This window comes from Schistocerca americana, chromosome 1 (genome assembly GCF_021461395.2).
Source record: "Schistocerca americana isolate TAMUIC-IGC-003095 chromosome 1, iqSchAmer2.1, whole genome shotgun sequence".
NCBI classification, from domain to species: Eukaryota; Metazoa; Arthropoda; class Insecta; order Orthoptera; family Acrididae; genus Schistocerca; species Schistocerca americana.
In genome coordinates, this window is record NC_060119.1 from 1,251,382,951 (window position 1) to 1,251,399,668 (window position 16,718).

General features: G+C 47.5%; 1 protein-coding gene across 3 annotated transcripts in view; it reads right to left on the reverse strand.

Moving 5' to 3' along the window:
- The window catches only part of LOC124620099 (paired box protein Pax-5-like), a 263,562-nt gene that overhangs the window by 52,246 nt on the left and 194,598 nt on the right, over positions 1-16,718 (reverse strand). For all 3 annotated transcript variants that reach the window (XM_047146771.1, XM_047146779.1, XM_047146785.1), the window contains exon 4: positions 1,749-2,101. In XM_047146771.1, coding sequence (XP_047002727.1) covers positions 1,749-2,101 — 353 coding nt within the window. The remainder of the gene's footprint in view (positions 1-1,748; positions 2,102-16,718) is intronic.

Genomic DNA, 16,718 nt, shown 5'->3' on the forward strand with positions numbered 1-16,718 from the left:
CCTGACACTTAAATCTATACTCGATGTTAACAAATTTCTCTTCTTCAGAAACGATTTCCTTGCCATTGCCAGTCTACATTTTATATCCTCTCTACTTCGACCATCACCAGTTATTTTACTCCCTAAATAGCAAAACTCCTTTACTACTTTAAGTGTCTCATTTCCTAATCTAATTCCCTCACGATCACCCGATTTAATTTGACTACATTCCATTATCCTCGTTTTGCTTTTGTTGATGTTCATCTTATATCCTCCTTTCAAGACACTGTCCATTCCGTTCAATTGCTCTTCCAAGTCCTTTGCTGTCTCTAACAGAATTACAACGTCATCGGCGAACCTCAAAGTTTTTACTTCTTCTCCATGAATTTTAATACCTACTCCGAATTTTTCTTTTGTTTCCTTTACTGCTTGCTCAATATACAGATTGAATAACATCGGGGAGAGGCTACAACCCTGTCTCACTCCTTTCCCAACCACTGCTTCCCTTTCATGCCCCTCGACTCTTATAACTGCCATCTGGTTTCTGTACAAATTGTAAATAGCCTTTCGCTCCCTGTATTTTACCTCTGCCACCTTCAGAATTTGAAAGAGAGTATTCCAGTTAACATTGTCAAAAGCTTTCTCTAAGTCTACAAATGCTAGAAACGTAGGCTTGCCTTTTCTTAATCTTTCTTCTAAGATAAGTCGTAAGGTTAGTATTGCCTCACGTGTTCCAATATTTCTACGGAATCCAAACTGATCTTCCCCGAGGTCCGCTTCTACCAGTTTCTCCATTCGTCTGTAAAGAATTCGCGTTAGTATTTTGCAGCTATGACTTATTAAACTGATAGTTCGGTAATTTTCACATCTGTCAACACCTGCTTTCTTTGGGATTGGAATTATTATATTCTTCTTGACGTCTGAGGGTATTTCGCCTGTCTCGTACATCTTGCTCACCAGATGGTAGAGTTTTGTCAGGACTGGCTCTCCCAAGGCCATCAGTAGTTCTAATGGAATGTTGTCTACTCCCGGGGCCTTGTTTCGACTCAGGTCTTTCAGTGCTCTGTCAAACTCTTCACGCAGTATCTTATCTCCCATTTCATCTTCATCTACATCCTCTTCCTTTTCCATAATATTGTCCTCAAGTACATCGCCCTTGTATAAACTCTCTTGTCATTAGGGTGTAAGAATGTCAACTTGACAGGAGTGTGACAATAGAGTGCACTGGATACCCCCAGCAGAAAATAACGGTGAGATGGTTGCTTGTCAATGAATGCGATCATACTTAGCGAACACCTTTGGAGTACGGTTTTTGTTGCAGGATGCCATCTTACAATTACATGGTTTTACTCCATTGCATGCGTTATTATCAATACATCCTGTTTCGTCAAGATGAACTTCTTGAAAGACTTTGACAATTAATGACGAATATAGGACTTCTCGCCGTTATTGTACAGTTAAATAAACATAGCTGCGAGATGAGGTGACCAAGCTGATGTAGATTTCCTATGTATTTATTTTACAACGTCGAATGTTGAAAACGGAGACAACTTCAGTGTGAGAAATAAAAGCTTCTACGGGAACACCGACTATGTTTCCATTTAGGTAAATGTTACCGGGTTTTCGCACACATGACTTTCATCCAGTAGTCAGTAGTAGACGCTAAGCTTCCTGCAGCGTCAACGGCCGTGCGACTGGCACACAGTGCTCCTTACAAGTGGCGACCGTGGCAGGACACGTACCTGCGTGGTGGTGGTCGGGACACGTACCTGCGTGGTGGTGGTCGCGCTTCCGCTTGGCGGTCGGCTGGTCGGCGTGCTGCGGGATGCCGAGGATGCCGTTGATGCTGTAGGCGCCGGGCCGCGACGCGTCGTGGTGCGCGTGCGCGTGGGCGGCGGCGGCGGCGGCGGCGGCCGCGGCCGCGGAGGCGGAGGCGGAGGCCGACGCGGAGGCGGAGGGCGCGTGCGCGATCACCGACACGCCGGGGCCCGCGCCCGCGCCCGCCCCCGCGCCGCTGCCCGCCGGCGACGCCCCCGCCCCCGACTGCTGCTGTTGCTGCTGCTGCTGCTGCTGCGACTGGTGCACGTGCTTCGCCTTCTCCGCCGCCTTGTTCCTCACAATTCTGCAAGAGAAGACGAGACCTCTGTCAGCACTGTAGCCCGATCGCCATTGGGGCAAAAACGTAGTATCAACACTTGTACAGTATACGTACAAAATACTTAATACAGGAGATGAAAACAGGCAAACTTTCAGACATTTCAGCACGTGAATATATCAGTTTTACAAGTCCAGATACCACATGCTATGCTAAAAGAAGCAGCCGACAACAACAACCCGTGCGTTGCGTCACCGTAATATGGGCTAAACAACTCTGCCTGCGAAAAGCAGGGATCCGAGTTCGAGTTACACTCCGGCCTACAGTTTCACATGTCGTTTTCATATCTTAGGGAATTTCTTTGGGATGTAGACTGGAACATTACTCAGAGACCTTCGGTGCGGGCCACTTGGGAGAATAATGACTCGGGATAGCGTTGTAAGACATTTGGCTGTAACGATTTCCCGCCATGCTCGCTCCTAGCAGTAAGAAGGCCACGTTCGATGTGCGCACTATAGTGTGGATGTACGTCAATTGTTGAAAAAGACGGGGAGCTGCTCTTCGAAAGATTAGTACTGTATGGAATGAACTCCTAATGAAAAAGGAAGGAATGAGCACGTTGTTGGTGAGTGCGGCCACTCGGCGCGGCGCGGCGCGGCACGTGCAGCGCACGTGGCCCGCGGCACCTGTTGACTTCCGGCCGCGTGCGCAGGTAGCGCCGCCACGCGCCTGCCGCCTGCCGCACGCCCGCCCGCCACGCAATTTTCCTGGAGAACTTGCTTCGGCGTCACCCTATCACGGCAGGCTAACACGTGCAACGGCGGCACTCCAGTTCGTTTCTTGTCATCCAAAACGACAGTAGCGACGCCGAAGGACCAGCAAAGCTTAAACGCCGACTGAGGCATCTCGTGAATGCGGTTCGATTGGTTTAAAATGGTTTTTACGAACTGAAGTGCATGTACTCCAATAAATTGTAAAATCAGCAACAAGAACAGAATGGATTTATTATTTCTGTGTTTCCTGAGGACGCTGAAAGATCACCAGGGTTGGAAAACCGATGACGAAACGGTGATAAACGATGGCAGATGTAAACTGTGTGCCGCAGCGAGACACCAATCTCTGTCTTTCTCGGCAAGTACTCCACAGACTGAGTAGTCATCCAAGGACGATTCACGAAACGCCCTCACAATTTCACTTACGAACCTGTCCCTTACGAAGACTTCACCTTAATAGATAATACGTCAGTTTAGTTCAACACTTGCAAACTGAATAGACTGATTTAATACATAAACAAAGACAGAATCTAGTTGCAGCCACATGAAACTTGAAGTAAATTGTATGGCAAACGACCTCTTCATCATTTTTTTATTTTATTTATTTTTATCTCCTGAGTCTTAACGCTAGTTTGATGCAGCATGCCATGTTTTCCTACCTTATGCCATTGGTTTCGTCTGCACCCAACTTCTGCACACGATCTCCCCTATAATCTGAGTTGGATATTGCAAATTACAGTCTTTATTTGCAGCTGTTATTTTTCCACCTTCTGCTGATTCTTCCCACGTTAAGTCCACGGATTTCATAGGAGACGTCCGACTAACCCGTTCCTTTCTCCGGTAAAGGACGTCCAATCTCTTTAGTACTTCTTCATTTCTGACCTTACCTTTATTTGTAAGAATCTCTGTCAGCACTACATTTCAAACACTTGCCGTTTCTTCTTCTACACACTTCCGACGACCAAAGTTTCTCTTCCGTACAATGCTGTGCTCCAGACGTACACGTCCCTGATTTCTAGACTAATATCTGATACCAGTAGCATTCTTTTAAGAAATAAACCTTTCATCAGTGCGCCACTCTCCTACTCTTCATTTTTTTCCATGTTTCCATCGTTTATTTTTAAGCAATGTCTTGTGCCAAGAATGTTACTCGATCCGTTCAACAAGACTTGTCGACATCCAGCAAGAGAGACCGTGTCATCTGCGAGCCTTCGGAACAGAACCAGTTTCCTTTGCACTTTTATCTGTCTTCTGAAATTTGCTTACACTTCCTCCATGACTTATTCGACGCACAAGTTGGATCACAAGCTGTCAGTTCTTTGATACAAAGACGTAATGAAGCTCAGCTCGTAAGAGATAGGGCCTAGGGGAGGGCGAGTAATTCTGCGGCCAGAGCGTGGCAGAGGGTGCTGTGGCGACGCCGGCGGGCGTGCGCGCCACGCGCCGCGCCGCACAAAACATTCGCCACGCCGCGGCGAGTGCGCATGCGCGCGGAGCGCCGGGGCGGGTGTCGGTCACGTGACCCGCGAGCGGGGAGCTGCCGCGGCGCGGCGGCGCCTGCAACGCGACACCGCTGCAACCCTTCAATTAAGTAATGACGTGATTAATACGAGCGCCGCGCCTGCGCTGCGACCAATCCATCATCAATTTCCCTAATGAATATCAAAGCGGCCAGCAGGCAGCAGCCAGCAGCTCGCAACTTGTTTGCCGGCGGCGCGGCCGCGTGTTTCGCTTTGGCGCCCGGCGTGTCGAGGCAGGACACGGGGACAGCGGCGGTCAGCAGTGCAGTTCGCTCAGCCCATTGACGCTCGTGTGGGAAGGCACGTGCGTGTCGCCGAGGAAACTCTTCGAGCTTCCACTCGGACCTCGAGCTGAATCCAAATAAATACGAACCAGTAGCAGAAAAGTCCCTGTCTCGTACCTAGGATAATATGGTTCTCCTGCGCCAGGACTCTTCATTTGATATTTTCCTTTGAACTATTTGGAGTTTGCCTGTCGTTATCAGTGCATCTGCTGTTTGAGGTTCAAACGACAGTGGCCGAGCACTACACAAAGAGAAAAATCGAGCACTTAGAAGTCGCTTGTCTCTCTTTAGAACGAGACGTGACGCACAGAAACAGGAGGAGGACATGACAACAGTTAAATACCGCAGGTGTCGCAGCCCTGCTGGTTCTAGCACAGCTGTGAATCACACTGCCTGTGTTCTGTTCGCCGGCCGCGGTAGCCGAGCGGTTCTAGGCTCTTCAGTCCGGAACCGTGCGACTGCTACAGTCGCAGGTTCGAATCCTGCCTTGGGCATGGATGTGTGTGAAGTCCTTAGGTTAGTTAGGTTTAAGTAGTTCTAGGTTCTAGGGGACTGATGACCTCCGATGTTAAGTCCCATAGTGCTCAGAGCCATTTGAACCATTTTTTTGTTTCCTGTTCGTGGCGCAGGGTCTGGTATACTGAAACAGTTCTTAAACGGCCACACAAGCAAGAATGACGACTTGCGGGAATTAAAACAGCAAAACGTGGAAAGTGAAGAAAGACGCAACTTGTTTGTTTCTTCTTAATCGTTTCAGTGTACATCAACAGGAAAAATGAGTGACTGTAAGCCTCTGTACAGGCCGTACGTTCTCCTTTCATTGCTTACGTGAGGTGAGACGAAGATTCGACGCTGTAGAATCGTTCTGCACTGTGTCGCAAATGCTTGTTCTCTAAAGCGCGAATACCGTTTAGCGATAAGGTCGCCTTCTTCCCTCCGAAGATCTCAACAGACCAGTGACAATTCTGGTAGTACGTCTCTCTGGTACCCTGCAGTCTCCTTAAAGTGCAATGCAAACCACGCCATCTGGCCATTACTTGGCGTAGCTGCCGGCCGAGGGTAACAAAGCAGGAATATCGCCTAAAATCTTCACGCATGAGCAGGTAGGGTATCGATACCGGTTACCTACGACTCTCCTTCGCTGCAGCGGTTAACCATTCGAGCATTCTTGCGTTTACGGGAGGAAGAGGAGAACAGATGAAAAACAAGCGAGTGCAACACAAAACAACTGACTTCAAAATTTCTAATCAAATAGAACAAAAATATTGAGAAGTTGTTCGGCTTTTAAGAGTTCTGTTAACCACAGAAGTTGGCTATTCCTGATCACGAATGCCAAACAAAAGGACGTCTGTGGTGAGGCCTCTATAACAGATCAAGCAGATGTTTGGAGCATCGTGGTTTCCTTCCAGTTCATGAAAAGCTTCTCACTCTACGGCCTATCACGTTTCTGGAACGGATTCCCGTGAAAAACCGCGTAATTTCCTTTCTGAAGTCATGATGGTGGAGCCACTACCTAGTAGGACGAAAACCAATGGGCCGACAACCAAGAACGGTGCACGCACTTTGTGTGTGTGTGTGTGTGTGTGTGTGTGTGTGTGTGTGTGTGTGTGTGTGTACGTGTGACTCTCTCTGTAGGAGAGTGTATTCCACGTGCCCTTGAACTCGAACGTTTGCAAAATCTTTCGAAGCTATATTTAGTTTTATATCAGCTACCATAAAACACTGTGTAAGTGCTGAGCTGAAATTCTATGTTTACCTGTACGGACACCTTACTTCATTAGGGCAAATAATCGACATTACGTAGATATTGATGTTAATTACATAAATACCGTTTAACGAAACCATTACGTTGTCTCGTGAATATTGTATTGTTGGACCTAATATTATACTCGTATTTACATAAGGATGACTGAAGTGATAAGAACCCTAGGAAATAAACCATACACATACAGCACTGATAATGCGAATTTTGCCGAAACCACTTGTGTGAGCATATATCGGTAATCAAAGGGGGCCAGTTCTTTCTCACTGACAGACCTGAAGCACAGGTAACTGAAGAGAAGGTAGTCAGCAGAAATCCTTCCGACTAGCTGACTGGCGACGGCACAAATCCGGTCGGAGCGTCGGCTGTCTGAGCACTGTAGCGCTGGCTGCACCGCGGCTACCGCAGGGGTAAGCCTTCCAGGCCGCTGTCCAGTTTACAGCAGAGCAGCGGACGCGTAACGTCACGCAAATAATGCTGCAGACAGTCGACCAAAGAAGACAGAGAGAGAGTGAGAGAGAGAGAGAGAGAACTATCTTTATGACACAGGAAACGTCTGAAAAGTGAAGTGGCAGACCGAAGCAAGTGGTTCACAATTCTTAGTTATAACAACGCTTCACAACTTTCAGCATCTGAAACATGACGAACAGCTCAAAGTCCAACACATCTTTGTCATTTTTTATAATCACTATCCACCCAAGGGATTGTTAATATCCTAATGACATACAATTGTGGTGTTTTAGATTTTGTTGTATGTGACATCCACATCAGATCGGATTAACTGGGAATGTCCAGCATACATACGGAAGGACAACGCGAATGATCGCAGGCTTGTTTGAGCGGCGAGAAGGCGTCGAAAAATCCAAAATGGAGACACTACAAAAATGAAGCAGTAGATTTTGCAACAACCTACTTAGTAAATGTCAAAAACCATCTTGAGAGGGATAAATTTCGAATATTCTTCAGCTCCACACGCACTTTTTCCGCAGAAATCGTGCATACAAAGTTAAGATAACAGCTCGCAGAGAGGCTGTATTCATAAACGGAACAGGGAGAAATTTCAATACACGCTATTAACAGAAAAAAAAACACTGAGACACACTCATCAAAATGAAACGCGGAATATAGAATAAAATGTAGATTAATTCAAGAGTAGCATTTTGACACCGATTAACCTGTAAATTTTACTGTTTCAGAAGATGATAATCAGGTAAGTAAATACAAAACATCACGTCTACTGTTATTGCACTTCTATCTACTTCGTCCTTCCTTCTCTCCGTGTGATTGCTCATTAGTTTCGATTTACTTATCGAACACAATCTATCACACCACAGTGACTGAACATTAGTAGAGTTTCTCGTGCATCAGTTGTGCAAGATGTGACGATTAGCACGATGAAGTTAGAGCCAGACGATACTATACTTGAGGTATCATTTTTCAGTGCTTGAACGTGTCGTTTATTGGCTTAGACAGTTGTTGCAAGAACTTATCGACGTCATGATCCATATTGATTGCAGCAAGAAACAAGTAGTTGTGAGACCATTGTATCGCTGAGAATATTTTCTTGCAGCCATGCTCTGTGATACACTATGCAACTGTCCCAACGCACGTATGACCAGACTGGTAAACACTATGACAAAGTAAGTATATTCAAAGAAAAAAAAACTATTCAAGGGGCAAAGCCCTAATTTTATGTGAGCAGAAAGACGAAGGAAATCAGAAGTAGCCTCCATTTAAAGAGAGAAATAAAAAAGTCAAAAGCACCTGAGTGGACGGCGATGTTGCTCTCATAGATCCAAACACAGTACCAACAACCGTAGCATCTCGTCCGAAATACGGGTTCACCGTCCAACCACTGCTCGGCAATGGCCGCAACGGCACCTTACGATGGCCAAAAAGGTGTCAAACGTGTGGTATTCATCCCATTCGTGTAGTATACTGAATTCAGTTCACTTGTCATCACTTATAAAATCGTCACGGACATTACGAAACGCCATTTCCATTATGGTGGCGATAAAGGAAATAAGCAACAGTAGTAGCGTGCGGGGCACTGTTTCACCAGCATACATCGCGCCGAACGCTTCTGACGGAATTATTTACAATAACAATCGCGAAACGCGTTGGCCTGGATGCTCTGACAGTGCGACCGCCGGATGACAAACAGTGTTTGCGGCCGCATAGGAAGCGCCGCCATAAACACTTTGTTGTCGCGGGCAAACAGCGCATTAGGGAGCGCACAAAAACACCGCTTCCATTGCGACGCGACGCCAATGATCATAATTAATGCCGGCCGGCGTGACGCGCGCCCATTGTTGTGTTTCCAATAATTAAATATTCGGCGCCGAACTAAACGCGGGGTCCGTAATGAGAACGCCCCGATTGTGAAATGTGCGAATAAATTACGGACGAATGGCCGCGACGAGTGCGCGCTTTTATATTATTTAGCCGGGCGCGCGCCCGCCTGCCGTTCGGCGGGGAGGGTGGGGGCGGCAGCAGTTGTGTCGTTGTTGTTGTTTTTTGTTCCCGCTGTTGTTTGGGGCCAGCGGCGGAGAGGCGGGCAGGGCAGTTTTACTGTCGCCGCGTAATGAGATTCTAATATAAACGGGCGCGGGAGGCCCGAACAAACGGAAGCTGCGGCGGGCGCCGGTTTTTCATTAGTGTGGCGGCCTGGCCAGGGCAGGACAGAGCGGCGCGGGCCCGCGAAATATGCGACGGCAGCGCGCAATGGCGCCTGAAATGCGCGCCGCCGGCTGGCGTCGGCGTCGGCGTCGCGACGCGCTCCACTGCGCGGCGGCCCGCACCTGACAGTCGCAGCGCTCCCCGGGGCCGCTTTGTGCTCCAAAAATGTTACGGCCGCGCAACCATCTCGTTTACCGCCGCCTCCCCCGCGGTGCGCGAAAAACGCGCGCTGCAAACTTTGGTACAGTCGGGCCGGTGTGCGCACTGCACTCTGTTCACCGCTGCAGCGTGTGTCATCGCTTCAGTCCCCCCACCCCGCGTGTACAGAATCTAGTTCCCCGACGTTATTGTCTTTTCTGTCCCACGGTCTATTTCTATGTGAGGAAGAACAATTGTAGAGAAATGCGTGCATAGCCGTACGTGAACTTATGAGACAAAATCACACCTTAGTACAAAAATCCGTGGACGAGATATAAATAAATAACAGAAGCGTATTAGTGGTCTACGGGTAGTGTCTATGACTAGTAAGCAAATCTTCCTCGGCCCCGAATTCGAACCCAGCTACCCGTTAAATTTAGAATAAAAATCGTCTGTATTGGCGGCCGAAGGCATCCAGCATAAGAAGTCACTATCGTTCTGTCAACGGCCTTGTTAAAGAGGGCGGAGGAGAGGGTAGAGGTTCAGGGCACTCTCTTAACCCTTTCGGTGAGAAAGTAACCCTAAAGGCAGAAGAATCGGCACTGATCAACGTCATGAGCACGCAAAGGCAATGGAAAGTACAGCAATAAAGACATAATTTATAACCGCAGGACACGTTGCCTGTAACTGAAAAAGCATCGTGATGACGTCTTCATTGCCAAAACAATCTAGAATAGTCCCCATTCGGATCTCCGAGAGGGGACTGCCAAGGGGGAGGTGACCATCAGAAAATGACTGAATAACCAACGAAAGGATAAAGCGCTACGAGTCGGGGTACGGAATGTCAGACACTTGAACGTGGTAGGGAAGCTAGAAAATCTGAAAAGGGAATTGCAAAGGTTCAATGTAGATACGGTGGGGGGTTACAGTAGTGAAATGGAAAGAAGAGAAGGATTTCTAGTCAGTTGAGTATAGGGTAATATCAACAGCAGCGGAAAATGGTTTGGTGGGAGTACGGTTCGTTATCAGCAGAAAGATAGGGCAGGCAGCGTGTTACTGTGAACAGTTCCGTAATAGGATTGTTCTCATCAGTATCGACAACAAAGCAACACCGACGACGACAGGTCAGGTATATATGGCTCTGAGCACTATGGGACTTAACATCTATGGTCATCAGTCCCCTAGAATTTAGAATTACTTAAACCTAACTAACGTAAGGACATCACACAACACCCAGACATCAAGAGGCAGAGAAAATCCCTGACCTCGCCGGGAATCGAACCCGGGAACCCGGGCGCGGGAAGCGAGAACGCTACCGGGTCAGATATATATACCGACGTCTCAAGCCGAAGACAGGGAGATGGAAAACGTATATGAGGAACTAAACGAGTAGTTCATTACATAAAGGGAGATAAAAATCTAATAGTCATGGGGGATTGGAATGCGGTTTTAGAGAGGGGGTCGAGGAAATAGTTACGGCAGAATATGGGTGCATACAATAATTGTATTGTAATGTTTGGAGCCGCTGTATGTTCTGTATCTACACAATACTTTGGCTCCGGTTGTAGTGTACTGCCTGTTACGATACGTCGTAGTTCGCTACACGGCCACGTTGGCGCGTCGAGTAGTCCCCCGTTCGATATGTCGGAGGAATACAACGTTGCAAATGGGGTTTCCAATTAGAAGCGACGAAATACTGGCTTGTCGTACCGTGGCAGCATCGAGGTGGGGTCCCACGTGACACTGGATATTCGAAACCCACCGAGAAGCATGTCGTAAATTACGATTGTGTAGGCGTTTCTATTCCTACGATTCCAGCGCCATCTGTGGGGAAACGAAGAAAAGGCTTCAGACAAAACTTATGTACACTTCACCGAAGAATTAACTTGACAATGAACTGATGAGAACTCCCCTCCTTTATATTTAACCGTTTTGGGACCAAAGAGGATTTTCAGTTAGCTTGAAACGGTACAGTAGTTTCCGCTCCATAAGCAGCGGGTTTTGCTGCTCACTCGCACCGGGAAATACAAACAGAGGCGGCTCCGCCGCCAATTTTATAACACGACGCGGCCGGCCGCGAGTGCAACAGAACCCATGTGGACGGGTGGAAAGAAATGTGTCAGGCTACGTAATACGTATTTACATGTATCGTGTATTATGCATTTCTGGTACGTGAATGTGAATCTGCACATGAACTTTCCTTATCCTCCTCACACCTTTCCGTAAAGCGTGGCCAAATCTTTGTTGGGAAGTAGTTCTGTAGTATAGTAGTGCCAACCTCACTGCTGGGTAGGGGATCAGAGAGACATCACAGGCAGGTAAAAGTCAAAGACTTTCCAGTGTCACAAGATTTGGGGTGGAGCGGTTGGTCACGGCCAAGTGGTTCGACCACCCCCTCCACCGGGGCCCAGGGAGACCTCCGGGTGCCCGCCACATTCTGGGAGTGTTACAGAAGACGGGTAAGTGAGCAGACGTGCCCTCAGTGCGTCTGTCTCAATGTTCACGCATGGAAGAGAGGTATTTGAATATTTTTACTAATTCTTTTATTTCTAGCTTCGGATTGTGTAAGGAAATGAATGTTCTCGTTTAATTTCGGAAATTTGACCCCTGCATTACTGTATCTGGTCCCCAGTTTGCCCGTTATCCTCCTCACGTAGTAGATGTCCTATGTAAAATATTGGGGAGACTTTGGTGGTATACATTTGGCCAACGCAATTCCTTCTTTCCCGTAGAAATGTGCGTGCAGATTAGTATATAATATACCCGAGCTATAAGTTGTAAGATTGTAATATCTGTAAACTGGCACAATTGCTGCAATCGCTGTAAAATCGAGTGATAATGTTTAAAATAAATAGGTAATCAATTGTCATCAATCTTTAACATACCCTAAAAATCACAAAGAAGTCAAATTAAAGGAATTCATTTAAAATAAAAGGTATAGAATGCAGGGACCCAGATATCAGCGTGCGAGCCCTCCTGCCCCTTGCCTAGTATCGTACAGAATAGGGCACGCTCTCTAGGTAGCGGTCTTAAGCTCCCCTCCCCAGTTATCCGTTGCGCAATTTTCATTCAGGGCTTGACCACATCAACTTTCATCTGACGTCCCTAGGCAAGGAGGTTTGACGGTAATCTTTCAAGCTTGAGTAACAATTTGCTTTGCATATCCAAAAGAACACACACCACACATTCATACAATTTCATTCTCCCAGCTGGCCAATGAATCCACCTTCTTCAGTGCGGATGCACAAATACGTCCGACCTCCTGTGAGAATCTCTGAAGAGCGAATATGGTGGAAATGGGCAGGGGCTGCGGGTAGGTGGCGCTCGGTGGGAGACTGGCGCGAGGCAGTCCGTGCAGCGGCGATAACGCTCTGGCCTGGGTGGCGCAGTGGCTACCGCACCTGCCTAATAAGCACGAGATCCCGGGTTCGAGTCCCGGTGCGGAACACATTTTCACTCGTGGCCGCCGATCCCGCGTAATGTCCCAGTGCAGCTGACAGCAGTGATCCCTCCCCTTACCTCTCTTCCCCTCTCCACCTTCAGTTTACGTGTGGTGTACATCAGCTGCGGACTGTGCACGGTGACACAGACCTGGCCGGAAGCTCGGCCGGCTCACGCCGCGCCACCGCAGCCAGCCTCCGGGCTCATTAGAGGCCGGGGTGCGCGCCCATCTGTCGCGGGCAGAGATAATCGGCATCTGCCGCCGATAAGGCGGCTCGAGTGCCGGCAGGCGGCTCTGCCGTGATTGCCGGCGGGACGCAGTTAATTTAGGCGCCCCGGACCGATCACGGCCGTAATTGAATGTTTTGCTCCGGCAGAGGTTTGCCGTTCAGCATCGAGTGGGGCCCTAATCTCGCAGCTAACTGCTCTCGTCCCGTCTCGTATCGCATCGTATCGGAAAACAAACCGGTAATGTTTACATCAAACAGGGGCAAATTACTTTCGAGGGAGCTATCAAATGCGTTGCTACTCAAACGCACGTCACGAGTGTGGTTACAGAATCGATACGGTAGGAGGAAATGAAAAGCCCAGAAACCGACCACCCCTACATCTGGGTCCAGTCGAATCGGATGTGCGTTCGTTCTTAATGCAGCAGGGTAAGTCGGGGGGAACTAGACCACTGGGTGAGACGGACCAACGGCGTTATGTCACAAATCCGCCACTAGTGAGTAGCTCACGCTATTTCTGAGGGAGCTCTTTTGTGGACCTACATGGTGCAAAAGTGTTGCTGTGGTTTTTGTGTTAGTTCTCGAGCAAAATCACGTTCTCTGTTCTGGTAAGCCCAAAAGTCTTATTGTGTAGTTATGTAATTTTAATTTTAATTGTTAGTTAGCATAATATCGATGTATCGATGCAGTTTCTTTTTTTAAAAAAAACTAACGTAAAACAGCCACTAAGTTCGCTACGTTCAGACAGAAGTCAAGAGAGATGGACCATGTGTTTTTCATGTGGGAGAAATGGACCACAATTAAATTTAGTTTAGGTGCTAATGGAAGTTGAATTTATATTTTGAGGGAGTGCTAAATAACATGGGTTTTTTAATAACTGGTTCTGGTTAAAAACCCATTTCACGCCCAGGAAAGCAGGTGGAAAAGTATTTCCTGTATATTGTGGACAAACTTCTCGTACAAGCTGTTTTGAAACTTTAGAGTTAGCAGCGCAGCAAGGGACTATTTTAAAGAGTCTGCCTCTAGTTTGGTTGCAGCCCCTGGATGGTTCATTTTTCAAATAACTAAAGAGCTGTTTTTACAACGCTTGCAGCGCTTCCTTGATAAATAATTTAGCGAAGATAATTAACCGTTTTCAATTTCGAAGTGGTAGAAGCGACTTCAAGGCAAGTAGAATAATGCCACTGAATATTGCCGCAGTCCCGGACCAGGTTTATTTGTCGGAAGATGTGCATGTGCCAACAAATGGAAGTGCTCAATCTAACGAACAGGCCAACCAAAAAACTTAGAAACTCATCAAAATTCCTAGTGAATTCCAGCACATGGAAAGAGCAGAGTTACCTGCACAACTCCAATTCCTTCACTGTCACAATTTCGGACTCCACTCCCACTAAAACTTCCAAGATTACACTTGGAAACCGACTACTCTTAAGCCAACTCCTGCAACTTTGAACAGAACCAACAATTCATTAGAAAAGCCCATGTTCAATCAATAAACAAATAAAACTATTTCCGGCTAAAATATTTACTAGTATAATTCTATACTCACTACAGCATATTCCAAAAAGAAATATGTAATTTGCATTGACTCTTTTCTTCGTGCACAGCCGATTTTACATGGTCCGTCTCACCCAGTACTTCTCTCTGAACATTCGTGGGAAAAAAAAACAATGAGAATCTTGAAGAATACACTGTGCACAATACAGGTAAGTCCCAGCATAAAACTGTGCGTCTTTAAACTTTGATTAACTTCTGACAGAATTTTCGTATAGTGTATCATATTAATTTAGTTACTTTATGAGCCACTGCCACTTAAAATAAAAGAGGTTTGATGAAATGAAAATAAGCATGAGTGGTTCATGTCGCCAAACACTTTTAGATATGTGACGCAAGTAAAAATACTTCCATGTTGATAAGAATATCACTCTGACATTACGAGAGTGCTACCAAGTACCTACACCCTCATGCATCCGGCGTGTACAGTATTAAGAAACCTATTAGACACGTAGAAAACATCGCAGTAAAGTATTGCAGCTCATTTGGGAGCTTCATCTGCACCGTCATGCGAGTTTTCATAATGCCGATCGATGAAAAATTATTTAAGGCACTAAGTGAGTATAGCATTTTATCCTCAGTATAAAGTCATCAGTCTTCTGCTGCTTTGATGTGGAGCGCTGCAATTTCAGCTCATCTGCTTCTCACTATATTTGCCTTCTACAACTTCCCATAGTATTCAGTTATTCCCCCGATGTCCTATCACCGTGTGTCTTTTTCTAATTAGTGTTTCCTTCGCACTCTTCTCCCGGCCAGCTCTGAGGAGAAACGCTACACATCGTATTTCGTCAGTCCACTTACCTTCAAGTATGCTTCTGTGTTAACACTTACGTCATTTTCTTTTCTCGTTTGCCAATATTGAGAACAACAATCGAATACCTGCTTCGCACATTGCCGCGGTGTGCGAAATGTGTGAAAAGGTAGCGTCAGGAGATACGTATAACGGAACCAAAAAGTATTAGGAGAACGTATTGCCGACAGAGCTGTAAGCTCCTGCCAGAACCTCTGCCAGTCTCGGTTACCGCTGGTGGGTGCAGACAGCATGTATCTGTCGTACGCACGACCACTGCGTGTTCTGTGCAGCCGCGGCCTGGTCGTTAGCCGCTGCGCACTGCCCACAGGCACCTGCTGCACACAGACTGCCGACTCGGTTTACTGCGGGCTCGTCACCAGACAGACACTCCGGCGATTCTCTCGGAAAACACAACGGCGCGGCGGCAAATCGCATTAGCGACGGAAATCGCCCGCCGGAAATAAAGTTAATTTAAAATTTCCGCGGCCAGGGCGCGGTCCGCCGGAAGACGCACTCGCGTCTTCCGCTTCCGGTCTCCGCAGCCCACCTCGGGCGCCGCTCTAATTGATAGCGTAATACTAAATGGCAATTAATGTTAAGTGGCGTAGAATGAATGTCTCCGAAAAGTTTAAGACGGCGGCGGCACTAGCGGCGGAGATCGTAAAGAAAGGGGGAGGTAAAACTTGGCGGCGGAACAATCTGGCCCGGAGGGCCCCTCGGGGACACATTAGGGCGGCGCCGTGATTGGTGGGCCGCGGGTAAACAGCCGAGTTATGGCCGGCGCCGGCGGCGACGCCAACTTGCGGCGCCAGTTCCCGGCAGCGCCGGAAACAATAGCCGCTCGCTCCGCACTCGGGAAGCACCTGGGGGGAAGGAACTACGATGACGGCGGCCATACGGGGACTCTCCACTTGTGTCGTTGCCTAAATGTCGACGAATACATCTACGTCTACATTCGTACTTGGCAGGCTACCGTACACTGCGTGGCGGAGGGTACACTACCGTCAGCATAAATTTCACCTCTTCCTATTCCATTCCCGGGTGGTACCCAGAAGGCGTGGAGGGCGGGGGGCAGATAACGGTATATTTCACTACGAGACCGACTTTACTTAATTCTGGCGTCTTGGTTAGTTCGCGATATGTGTGTTGGATGAAACAGTAAGGTCATTAACTCTGTTTGAAACGTGTGCTCTCTGAATTTTGTGTGGAAGTTTGATCGCAATCTGCCTTCTTTCTCCCAGTGGCTTCCACTGCAGCTAGTCTTCTACGTTCCATTCTCGAGCAGACTGAACAAAACCCGTCGCAAATTGTGCGATTTTTCTTTGATTCTTTGCTATCGACTGTGATAATTCAACTTGGCAATGGTCCGTGACCAACGAATAACAATCCAGAATTGGACGAAGTTTTTTAAGCGATCTGTTGCTTGTGTACACCTATATCTACACGGATGCTCTGCAAATCACACTTAAGTGC